The sequence below is a fragment of the Oreochromis aureus genome, linkage group 16 (genome assembly GCF_013358895.1).
Source record: "Oreochromis aureus strain Israel breed Guangdong linkage group 16, ZZ_aureus, whole genome shotgun sequence".
NCBI classification, from domain to species: Eukaryota; Metazoa; Chordata; class Actinopteri; order Cichliformes; family Cichlidae; genus Oreochromis; species Oreochromis aureus.
This window is the reverse complement of record NC_052957.1, coordinates 6,708,385-6,721,008: the sequence shown is the minus strand read 5'-3', so window position 1 is coordinate 6,721,008 and position 12,624 is coordinate 6,708,385. Positions and strand designations below refer to the sequence as shown.

At 39.2% G+C, this 12,624-nt stretch overlaps 1 protein-coding gene across 2 annotated transcripts; it reads left to right on the top strand.

Annotated features, from left to right (window-relative positions):
• The first annotated feature begins 358 nt into the window (after nucleotides 1-358).
• Nucleotides 359-11,075, top strand: LOC120433405. Of its 2 annotated transcripts, XM_039599543.1 has the most exons (6): nucleotides 359-775; nucleotides 3,092-3,145; nucleotides 6,309-7,337; nucleotides 9,278-9,433; nucleotides 9,678-9,773; nucleotides 10,025-11,075. In XM_039599543.1, the coding sequence occupies exons 3-6, from the start codon at nucleotides 6,309-6,311 to the stop codon at nucleotides 10,340-10,342; spliced, it is 1,599 nt and encodes a 532-aa protein (XP_039455477.1). In that variant the 5' UTR covers nucleotides 359-775; nucleotides 3,092-3,145; the 3' UTR covers nucleotides 10,343-11,075. The 2 variants fall into 2 exon arrangements, with proteins under 2 accessions (XP_039455477.1, XP_039455476.1); XM_039599542.1 differs by lacking the exons at nucleotides 359-775; nucleotides 3,092-3,145 and having other exon boundaries at nucleotides 5,687-7,337.
• The last annotated feature ends 1,549 nt before the right edge of the window (nucleotides 11,076-12,624 follow it).

Genomic DNA, 12,624 nt, shown 5'->3' with positions numbered 1-12,624 from the left:
TAGATATGAAATAGGGAGGCACTAAACATGACGTTTGGAGAGTGGAAACCTTTGTTTCCATTGCATACTGAAATGTGGCAATAATCTTCCTAGTAGCAAAGGGCAAAAAGTCAAAGACCGCCTTATTTTCCATTCAAAATGAGTATGCAGAACATTTTCAATCAATCAATCAATCAATCAATCAATCAATCAATCAATCAATCAATCAATCAATCTTTATTTATAAAGCACTTTTCATACAGAAATGTAGCACAAAGTGCTTTACATGGTTAAAAGCAGCTCAAAGCGGCCCGCATGCACCCTAAAAAATTATTCAGGGGCTTAGTAAATATCCTTATAATTCTAAGTTAGATGACCTTGATTAAATCTTTGAAAATCACAAAAGTGTTATCTTGAGTTGAAAATACTGAAAAGAATGCTTAAATTTTCAACACCAGTTTTTGAGTTGAACTGAGCTCTTTTGTTCAAGTTTATTTAAAAGAAAAAATTCTGTATTTGAAACACAGGGTGCATTATTTAAATCTACTCAATATATCTCATAGAAAGTACTCAAAATAACTGAGACACTGGTATTCATACTTATCATTGTCTTTAACTTTAATTATTAATGGTTCAAAATCAATATAATTTTGTCCCCCAATACTAACTTAAAACTTTGAGTAAGACTAATGACCTTTGGCATGTACCGCGCGCGAGGAGCATGGCCTCATGGGAGATTTTCTGCACGTTGAACGAGACAGACACACATCCACTGCAGACTTGGTAACGTTTTCAGGTAAGTGACCAATTCTTACATTAGCTGTCTTTATCCACACCGTTCTTTTATGACATGTTCTGAAAAAAGCGTTTGTCATGGTGGCTCACTTTTCGCAGCGTGTTTGTGCACGTTAATTTAAGTTTTCAACCCGTCTTCCAGTCAAGGCGGCGGGAAACCGCGCCCTTTTATCCTTTTACGTTCTGAGTCTCTATCTGCGTTCCGGGTAATTTGACCGGAATGTCCCGGTACCAGCGACCTGACCGTTTAATCGGGGGCATTTTAGGAACCACGTGAAAGCAGGTGTGCTCAGACATTTCTAGAAAATGGCCCTGTTGAGTCGCGTTGCGGGAGCTGTATGGGCTCAAAATGTGGTCATAAAAATTTTGTACTTGTAAATCAGGATTTGTATGTGTAAAAAGAATTTGTGCGTGCGTAAAAAAGATTTGTATGTGTAAAAAAGATTTGTGTGCGTGTAAAAAAGATTTGTATGCATAAAAAGAATTTGTGCGTGCGTAAAAAAGATTTGTGCGTGTGTAAAAAAGATTTGTATGTGTAAAAAGAATTTGTGCGTGCGTAAAAAAAGATTTGTATGTGTAAAAAGAATTTGTGCGTGCGTAAAAAAGATTTGTATGTGTAAAAAAGATTTGTGTGTGGACTTAGCCAAAAACCCCCCTGCAAGTTACAAGTACGAATTTTGACCCTATTTTTCTTCCTGTCATCTGATTGGTCAATGTCATGTCAATCACAAATGTAACAATCCAATCAGAGAACAGATGGGTTTGGCTGTCGGAGGGGCACTTTTTTGAACTGCAGGTCCTTGAAGGGAATAAATGCCCTTTTACATGCCAACCCAGCGTTTTCCTTCATCAACACCAAGGAAAACAGTCTGTGGTCGTCCGAGTTTGGTGATTTTTGTGTCACAGGTCTACGTGCTTTATACAGGGACTTCCACAGCCTTTTCAACAGCGCTGCATGGACCATGGGGCAGTGTTTTGGAAATGACAGTCTTCATTACAAAGCTTTCTTCGTTATGAATTAGCATACATGTTTTTATTGAACATTTGAAGAACTAGCAAAAAAAACCAGAAACTGTTGTAGAGGACATAAAGTCAGAGATAGAAATGACAAGGAGCAGGTGCATCTAGTACAGGTAGAGCTGCTGCAAAAACCCACAGAGCTCAGCAGCCAGCGCAACAAATTCTGGATCCTTTGCTTTTAGTTAGCAGTTAGCATTAGCAGCACATCCTGCGTCCGATGTGAAAGGACCTTTATGCTGCGCACTGTGACTCACAGCAATGGTCCCGGGTCAGCCCTGACTTTGTGTTAAACTAATCCTAAAGTAATAATGGTATTTCTAACCACTGACATACCACAACTTTATCCTTTCAACAGCTGCTGAAAGTTAGGGGACCTAGCTGCTATCGGATATTTATATAGAGATCCTCCAACTTCAAACTGTATTACCCTTCAAGGACCTGCAGTTCAAAAAGTGCCCTCCGACAGCCAAACCCATCTGTTCTCTGATTGGATTGTTACATTTGTGATTGACATGACATTGACCAATCAGATGACAGGAAGAAAAATAGGGTCAAAATTCGTACTTGTAACTTGCAGGGGGGTTTTTGGCTAAGTCCACACACAAATCTTTTTTACGCACGCACAAATTCTTTTTACACATACAAATCTTTTTTACGCACGCACAAATTCTTTTTACACATACAAATCTTTTTTACACACACACAAATTCTTTTTACACATACAAATCCTGATTTACAAGTACAAAACTGATTTACAAGTACAAAATATTTATGACCACGTAGTCACGCGGCCTGACTCACTCTGTCAGGTTGTTCAGGAGGAGATGAACAGACGTCATCAATGGCTTTGGTAATTAAGAAGACCTGCCCGCGGAACAGTTCATAGCAGCAACCATGCTGCTTAGCTTTCTTGTTCTATGTGGGGTCTTTCAGAGCATATAAGACGCTGCTTTCAGCTTTGTCCCGAACAGGGCCAGTTTTTGAGAGAACGGTGAGAGGACCGCCCGGGTCAGCAGATTACCTCATCCAGGGCCGGTCCAAAGTACTATGGGGCCTTAAGTAAATTTAGACTCGGGGCCCTACTTCCTTTCAGATCCCAGAAAATAATGAAAAAAAAAAGCTTTGGTCCTTTGGGTCAAGCCAAAAGTACCATCATTTCCAGTATAGTTACTCCCAATTTACATAAATAAATGTTTATTTCAATCCAAGCTAAAATTTCTTATAAGAGATTGATGTTATGGCAGATTACTCAGTGACATGTTTTGTAATGATAAAGTTTTGATTTGTATTTTTTCAGCACCATCTTCACTACCAGGAGAAAAAAATCTGCATCAACTACAAAGTAAAGCAGGTAATTTTACTCAGAGGACTTGATGTGTTAAATTTTGGAATGATATGATATTGTTTTATACAAGCTGAGTAGTGGATGGTGATACCACCTAAATATTTATATTGGTTTTGTGGTGGGTTATTTTAGTCATACAAATGCCAAATCTAAATTTTGAGAATTTTTCAGTTCGGTAAATATATTGATGAGTTCATGGTCTGTCATCTAGTGTCACCATACTATCTTTTTATTTATACAGCGTGGTGATGTGATTCAGATTATTTCAATGTGGTTAAGTATTGTACTTTGTTCCATGTTGACTTATTTGTAAGTTGTATCCTCCACCTGAATTGGTAGTGAGTATTGGTTATTCAATCAGTTAATCATACAAAAACTGTGTAAATATGGTTATACACCATTCTGTCATCTTCATACTGTGAGACATATTTTCTCACAATTTTTTTAGGTCACAGGTGATGAGATGGCAGTGTAAACTCTGCAAACATGAGGAGTCATCAAAAGTGTCACTACTCAAACATTATCGAGTGAAACATGGTACATTTGGTCATGGCTATTCCATACCCTGTCTTCATTTGAATTGTCCTTGCTCTTTTAAGACATGGGGTGCCTTACGCTCACACTTGTCTAGGTCTCACAGTTCGCATGAAACGGAAGAGTGTGAGGTCCTTCCAACTATTAGATGTAAAATCTGTGACTCTTTTTACCCAAACACAAAAGACTATTTTCAACATATAAATTCCCATTTGAAAAGCCATGAAACCATAGAGTGTGTTTTTGATGGCTGTGAGTTTAAGACAAACATTTGTGGGACTTATGCGACTCACAGAAGTCGAAAGCACAGATTTTGTTCATGGAAGCACTTTAAAACTAACTTGATTTCAAAGCAAACTGTCAGTACATCTAATGAAATCTTCTTACCAGCACTGGAATTAGAAGATCACGAGGACTTGGATGTGACCATTGAACTTGGTTGTGAAAGGGAAACAACAAATGAAATTTTGAAAAATATTGGTGTGCTCTTGTTAAAACTGGAAAGCATCTATAATGTTTCTGGTAAATGTGTGGATGACTTGGTGGAACAGCTCAATTATATCTGCACATTATCACTTCAGTATATTCCAAAGTCAATAAGTGATATTCTTATTAAGAATAACTGTAATATTGATCAGTCTTTTGTCAGTGAATTGGCTGAAAAATATGTCACTGTAGTCCTTTATGTGCAGCCCTTAGTCCTGATGGTCCCTTTGCTTCAAGATATAAGAGACAGAAATATTTCAAGGAAAACTTCTCTGTTATTGAACCAGTAGAATACTGTTTGGATCCAGAAAAGAATTCCACTTTTCAGTATGTGCCTATTCTTCAGTCCTTGCAGCTGTTACTGAGTAAAGAAGATGTTAACAGTATATTAACTAGACATTTGAACACTTCACAGTTATCCTCTTTCCACGATGGACAATATTTCAAGCAAAACCAACTTTGTGCTATTGAGGACTTAAGTATTTCCCTTGTTCTCTATGTGGATGACTTTGAAATTTGTAATCCACTTGGGACTTCAAGAAAAAAACACAAAGTCACAGCTGTGTACTGGGTACTTGCTGATATACCAACTGAACTGAGATCACAGCTAACATCAATTCAATTGGCTCTCCTGTGTAAGGCAAGTGATGTTAAAACTTTTAGCTATGAAACTGTTCTCGAGCCACTTTTAAAGGATCTCATAACATTAGAGAGAGACGGGATTTTTGTTCACAGCTTGGTAGATATATCAGGGGCACTGTTTTTGTGTTTGTGCTGACAATCTTGGCGCTCATTCTCTTAGTGGACTCGTGGAAAGCTTTTCTGGACATTACATCTGTAGATTTTGCCTTGGAGACCATTCAGACTTTCAGCAAAAAGAAGTTCGTTCAGGAGCTTTTCCACCAAGAACAAAAGAGAACTATGATCTACATGTATGTCCAAACCATAAAGGAAAATTCCTCCTCGGTTCATTTTTTGTGGTGTGAAGAAAGGTTGTCCATTAACAGGGAAATTAAAATATTTCCATTTTGTCACAGGGTATCCTCCAGATCTTTTGCACGACCTTTTTGAAGGCATAATTCCACTAGAATTAGCATTATGCCTTCATGTGTTTATCCGTAAACGTTACTTTTCCTTAACTGAACTCAATAACTTCATAACAGAATTTCCTTACAAATGGACCGATAAAACAGATCGCCCCCAAATCATCCCCCTAAATTTTTCCACTCGCAAAAGCATTGGTGGCAACGCACATGAAAATTGGACGTTATTGAGACTATTACCTTTTATTATTGGGGAAAAGATTCCCAAAAATGATGAAGCATGGCAAGTTCTTATGACTCTAAAAGATATAACTGAACTTGTTGTGTCCCCTATTCACAGAGAGGAAAGTATTTGCTACTTGGACACACTTATATCTGAACATCGCAACAGGCTATTGGATGTTTTCCCAGAGCAAAAACTAACTCCAAAACACCATTTTTGGAGCATTATCCTGACTTGATCAGAGGATTTGGTCCATTAGTATGCCTCTGGACTATGCGCTTTGAGGCTAAACATAGTTTCTTTAAGAAGGTTGTTAAACACACAAACAGCTTCAGAAATGTACTATTGTCACTTGCCTCAAAGCACCAGATGATGATGGCATACTATTCAGATGGTAATGCATTGAAGCCATCAGTGTGTGTCACTAAAGTATCATCTCTTCCATTGGAACTGCTTGATGTAGAAATACAGCAGTGTCTCAAGGAACTTTATCCAACACAAGCCTATGTGAATTTGACCAACTCTCTGACTCATCATGGAACTAAATATGCCTCAGGAATGGTTTTGCCTCATGGATCTACTTGTGGCTTACCTGACTTTGTGGAGATTTTACAGATTGTTGTCTTAAGCAATGAATTTCTTTTCATTGTGAAGTTGCTCAACAGCTGGTATGATGAACATTTTAGGGCATTTATTCTGGATCCTTCTGGGAAAATGACCTTAATACATCCCAGAGTACTTGGTGACACTTACCCCTTAACACCATATCGTGTTGAAGGCAAACAAATGGTGTCAATAAAACGTCACATTGTTTGTTAGTGTAAGGGGAAAGACTCAGATACCCCCTTTCTTTTTCTTTTTTCTTGTGGTTTTTATTCTGCAGATGGACTCCGTTGCCTTGAAAGTAATTTTTGGACAACAGAGTGAGAAGCTTGTGCTCTCTTCAGGAATGCCCAGGACTGTTGAGGAGTTGCATGAGACAGTGAGAGAGACATTTGGGCTAGTTGAGGATTTCACATTGCACTATTATGATGACTCATTTGGAGATTTCTTTACACTTCATTCTCCCAACCAAATCAAAGATAGGGGTACAGTCAAAGCTGTGATCATTCCATCAGTAGTGCTTACATTGATTCCTCAGTGTGAAAATCCCTCAGATGTAAGTTCACTGAATGAAAGTTCAAGCTCTTCAACCTATAAAACCACAGAGGACCAAACAGATGGATCATCTCGGTCTTCAGACAACACTGTCATACTCTCCCCTCTTCAAAGTCCTCTGAAGACTGCATGGCCAGATGAAATTGTCATTCCACTTTTCTCTGTGGCAACAGAGACTGTACTGAAAAATGCCAATGAAGTCTTTGTTCAAAATGGCACTGTGCTGAACAATACTTCAGTCAAGTCAGATATAATGGAAAAATTAGCTGATTATATGTACAGCTACACAGCCTACCCTACTGGCCTTCAAATTGGAGAAGTGGCAGAGGCTCTGGTCAAAAAGCACCCATGTCTGACAGAGCCAGGCAGTCGTAATGGCTGGATGGGATGGATGTATAGTCTTAAATACAAGATGGGAAATTACAGGTCAAAGTTACGAAGTCTTGGAGTTCCAGAGGTTACTTGCAACTCACTGAAGAACAAGCACCCTGATGACAAGGCTCCAGCGAAAAACATAAAGAAGGCGCGGAAAGGAGAAGTGCTGTTTCTGCCACACTATCCAGGACAAGATGGTAAAGAACAGCAAGAGCTGGAGCGACAACAACTGATTGATGAGTGTAAGAAGAAAAACAGCACAGCCATCAAGGATTTAATGTGCAAAACCTTTGCACATAGAAGACATGATATTATCAGCCAACAGCTGAGTGTCAGCGACATCAAGGACAGATGGCCGGCGTTGTTTGACGTCTCCCAAGTAAGTGAACATTTAAAGGGATATCCACTTGTAAATAAAATTTGGTCTGTTAGATCCCCCATCATAAGATAAGTGAGGAAAAACATGTTGCTACCATCCTAGTGATTTTGATGATCTTGCAGCAGCCAGGTTGCTTTAATTTGTCATAAGACTCTAGAATCGCTAGGAATTTGAATCAAAATGAGGAATCTGAATCAAAACCAGAATGGTTCTAATCGAAACCATTCCGAAGCCTAGGGAACAATAAATGCTAGTAATTTCCGTTCACTTAACTTGTTTTAGGCTAAGCTAATGTAACCTGACTGAAGAATGACTGGGCTGATTGCAAAGTGCCTTTGTCTCACTTATCTAACTCTGGAGCACATAACGACAGACTAGATTTTACTAAAGAGTGAAGAGTAATTTAATATTTTTATGAAACGTTGGTTACGTATTGTAACCCCAGATTCTATGAGTATAGGCGCAGCCCTTTAAGTGGGTATTCCCCTTGTGCGCGCAGCACTGAAGTATTTTAGTCCACGCCCACCTGCTGTGTGGGCCTCACCCTGGTCTAGTATAAGTTACGGTGAGACCAGGAAATCGGCTCTACCGTTTTTCTAAGGCCAGCCAGAAGATGTCCAGCGAGACCATCCGTCTGTGTCCATCCTGCCAGACCGGCTACATCATGTCGTATGACCGACATGCCGTCTGCGTGGGCTGCCTCGGTCCTCACCATGCGGACCTCGCCCTCACACCTTAATCCTATTGCCGCTCCTGTTAGCTCCTCCCGCCAGAGGAAAAGCAGCGGAGGTCAGCCTTTTTCAAGGCTGATGCTGAGGAGGCGTTCCCGCTAAGAGAGAGGTACTCACTGGAAGAAGCCATCGAGTTCTTCGATGGTGGGCCGGAATTGGATGATTCCACCCACCGTGAGGAAAACGGCAGTGGTGGCAGCTCCACTGCCTCCCAGCTGGGCAGCCTGGCGACAGAAGGGAGGCGGATGAGCGGACGCTCATCCACCCCTGGCCTTCACATGTCGGCGAGGACGCCGCTCCCAGTTGTTGGTGCGCTGCTCCTGGATCTGCCTGGCATCATCCAGAAGGCAGCTGGTGAGAAGGGACTTCCCGTCCCTCAGCCTGCTCCACCCCCATCAGATGATCTGGCGGGAAGGTATGGCTCCGCTCACTCTCGTTGCCCAGATCCCATCTGGCCTCAGTTCCCGGTGGTGATGACCTACCTTTCTGAGGCAGCAGCAGAGCCAGCGAAGATTAGAGCGCCGGTCTCTACCTAGGGCTTCACAGAGGGCTTCACAGACCGGAGTTTTCCGCCTGTTCCCCCTCTAGAGCCGAGCCTCGCTTCAGTTTTCGGCACCAAAATGACCAAGGTCGTTGGACAGCGACCGGCCCATCCCGCCAAACTTGACCAGCTGATAGCAAGGTTCACTGATCGCGCACATCAATGCACTGTTCAGTCAGCTGCAGTGACTAACAACACTGCCTTGCTAGCGTTTGTCATCTCCAGTAAGGTGGAGGAAGCACAGCTGCCAGAGGAGCTGAAAGGCTTTCTCTGTAAAGCCGCTGACGCGATTCTGAATATGTGCGCCACTTCAGCGGTGTGTTCCTCTCGCATCGCTGCCTGGCAGACGATGGTTCAGAGGGCAACCTGGCTCCGCCTCTTCCCTCCAAGATTATACAATCTAACAGGGAAATAGTGCAACCAATTCATAACATAAAATTTAGAAGCTTAGTGGAAGATAATACTTTATGTTAAGGCTTTAGTCTGCATACTGAACAACTCCACTTATATGGATTTATGTCTGGATGAGTAAATTAATCTTTTGCATGTTAGAAAATAAGGTCCAGGTTGCAAAAAATGGTAGTTCCACTTAAAGATTTTTTTTTGATTGAATCAGAATTTTGGCCTTCAGATTTTTTGTCCTTGGTTTTTTGTCCTCTCCCATCCAGGTCAGTGCAGAGTTTCATAGGATCACGACCCTGAACCTTGAACCAAAGTTCATGTCATCGTTGGACTTGTATTCATCCAAACTCCTGTCCTTGTTTCAAGCCAAGAAAGGTGCTGCTGGACAACGCCACAGGGCACAGTTAAACCTTCTGCTTCAGGTAAGGAAGATTGCATTTTCTAACCACAAAAACGTTCCAACACAGCATTGAAGAGGCCCTTCCACTAAAAACGGCTTTTCTTAGGTTTCTGTTCAATATTTTAGCTCCACAGGTGTTCTTACCTTGATGGTGGGTGTGAAAACAGGTCAACAGCAGAAAAAAAATAGTTATGTTTAAGCTAGAAATGGTAAGTCATGTTTTAAATGTGCAAATTTTGCCTCAGTTGAGACTTCCTGTTTTACAGAGTGGAAATTCCATCGAGAAAAAACGAGAAGTCATCATCAGATGTCTCATTGACCATCTGGGAGAGGATCCAAGTGCCTTAATCAAAACCTTTGAGGTTGGTGCAATAAATCTGTTTTAGGAATATTAGTAGTTTATTTTAGCTTGTGAGATCATAGAAATGTTTTAAGATGCTGTTCTAAAGAAAAAAAAAAACACTTCAAAGCATACAAAAGAATAGCATTTGCTCAAAGATTTTGGAGCACAGTGTCCACATATTATGAGTACCGGTGATGTCATACAAATGAAACTTTTTGTTTCAATGTTTGGAAATATGTGAGCTTAAAACAGTTGTTTCTCTTTTTAAAGGACGGTGCTGATGCTGTCTTTGTTGAAGAGGCTTTGGCTGAGGAGGTGATGAAGATTTACCTGCTGCAGAATCAAGACAGGTCAGGCGAACCTACTGATGTGGGTATTGTTATTGAAGGCGTTACTGTTCTGGGCAAACTTGGGAATCTGAGCAAAGCCTGTTGCTATCTTTTGGGACTGTGCTATGCTCTGGATCTGAAATACCCCAAGAATCTCAAATGCACATTTGAAGCATTTCAAAAAGTGTTCATGGAGCTGGATCCAGGAAACCTTTCTGTCAAGGTTCAAAGACTGAAAAATGACCTCTGTTCATTGTAGACAAAATTTCACAGGGCTGTTCTTAAAGTGTTAGACTTGTTAAGTGACATGTAATGCTCATCAAAAGGTTCAGTTGCGGCATTACATTGTGTTGACATTCCTGTTCATAAATAATGTTTGTACCATAAACTGTGTTTTTGTATTAACTTTCCAGATTCACATTAAGGTGTAAATGGGAGAGTATCTTCTGTATGGGTTTTCTTTCTTTTTTTTTTTTTTTTTTTTTTTTTTTTTTTTTTTTTTTAGCGCAATCCTTTTTGAAACCTTTTTATTTAAATTATGGATGTTTTTTGGTCACTCTTTAGTTATAATCTTCCCAATTTTTTGGAATCAAAATAAGATGTTCAAAAACTATGTCACAGTGCAAATGTTTTTTTTTTTCAGGATTTATATTTTTTTGGGATCCTAATTTTATTTTTGTCATTTGATCTTTTCTGAAAAGGTAAAGCACTGCATTCACTTGAGCCACTTTTATTCTTTGTATGGCAGGTACATTTTTCTTGTTGTTAGCATCAATATGCCAGTTTTACAGAGTTTTATCAAGCATGCCAATTTGGATGCAATTTTATTATATAAGGCTGTTGTGACTGAAATTTTATCCACTGAATGTAGAACAGATTTCAGGTCACTGTGTTCAGAGAAGGAATCTGCTAAATGTGTGATTCCCAAAAAAGCTGGTTAAAATAAATCATTGTGAACAATGTTGAACTGACGTGGTTCTTTTTTCCTGTGTGTATGTGTGTATGTATGTATGTGCATGTATATATATATATATATATATATATACACACACACACACACACACACACACACACACACACACACACACACACACACACACACACACACACACATATGTATGTGTGTGTGTGTGTGTGTGTATATAAAAACACTTAATTGTAATTAACGTTTTTGCTTAAGTTAACTTTAAAATATTAAGTAAATTGAACCATTATTTAAAAACAAATAATTGTAATGGTGTAGGTTATATGTGCCAAGCATTTCAGCATTTCCTAATTAATATTTTATGTAGTTTGAACTTTTGGTTACTGTTGTTTTAACTTACATTTTCAATTGTATTTACTCAATTTTGTATGTTACTGTAACATCTTTAATTGTTCATACCAACTTATTCCATTTTAGTTGGATTTACTCAATTAATAAGGTGTATTTAAGAGATGTGATTGTTTTTGCATTTACTCATTATTTTTGAGTGTAAAAGTGTTGCACCAAAATATTTAAGTAATTATCAGTTTTAGTTCTTAGAGTGTGCGCAAAAAAGGACGTCACGCACAACGCGCTCTGTTGGTTATTTACATATGACCTAATAATTATCCTTATTGCTGTTTTAGAGAGGAGCGGTGCTTCAAAGGATAGTTGCAGATTTCTGTCAGAATCTGCAGATTATACAGTACAAATAAAATGTTCACATTTCTCCAATACTGTCTTCCCAACAGTTCCACTAACTCGCGATGTCTTCTCCGGCGCTGATTTTTTTTTTTTTTTTTTTTTGAATACGCTTTATTGATAATGCACAAAATACAGATACAAAAATGCAAACACAGTGTCAGGGGGTTTCGTATAAAAAACAAAATAGACAGTCTAATAAAGAATCACATGATATTGAACAGGGAACATAAGTTTATGGTTTTGACAGCTTTTAGATTTTGAGAATGTTGTATGGTTTTAACATATTGTTTGGTTTCATTTAAAAAGCACTGAAAGGATGGTTTTGCGTTAGAAAATTTCGACTTATGTATATGAAATTTAGCCAATAATATCAATAAATTGATCAAATAAAGATAAAGATAAATATGACCTTTATTAGTCCCACAGGTGGGAAATTTATTTTGTTACAGCAAAAGTGCAAAGTTATGTAGCAGAAATTAGAAACACTGGAATGCAATAAAATAAAATAAAATAAAATACTATATACAATAGAATAAAAAGAGAATAATATATACAATAGAATAAAATAGAATACAAATACTATATACAACTGAGTAAGAAAATACAAAAGTACAACTTTGTCAGAGAAAGAATTGCACATATAGCAGTCTTATTGCACGTGTGAGGGTTTGATCAGCTGCAAAAGTCTTTGTTGTGGAGTCTGACAGCAGTGGGGAGGAAAGACCTGCGAAATCTCTCCGTCCCACACCGTGGTGCCATGAGTCTCCCACTGAAGGAGCTGCTCAGTGCTGTCAGAGTCTCCTGCATGGGGTGGGAGATGTTGTCCAACAGGGATGACAGCTTAGCCGCCATTCTCCTGTCACTCACCACCT

Coding starts and splice junctions, on each gene's coding strand:
- LOC120433405 (XM_039599543.1), top strand. CDS start 6,309: ATGGACTCCGTTGCCTTGAAAGTAATTTTTGGACAACAGAGTGAGAAG. Junction 7,338..9,277: donor CGTTGTTTGACGTCTCCCAA/GTAAGTGAACAT, acceptor TCTCCCATCCAG/GTCAGTGCAGAGTTTCATAG. Junction 9,774..10,024: donor CCTTAATCAAAACCTTTGAG/GTTGGTGCAATA, acceptor CTCTTTTTAAAG/GACGGTGCTGATGCTGTCTT.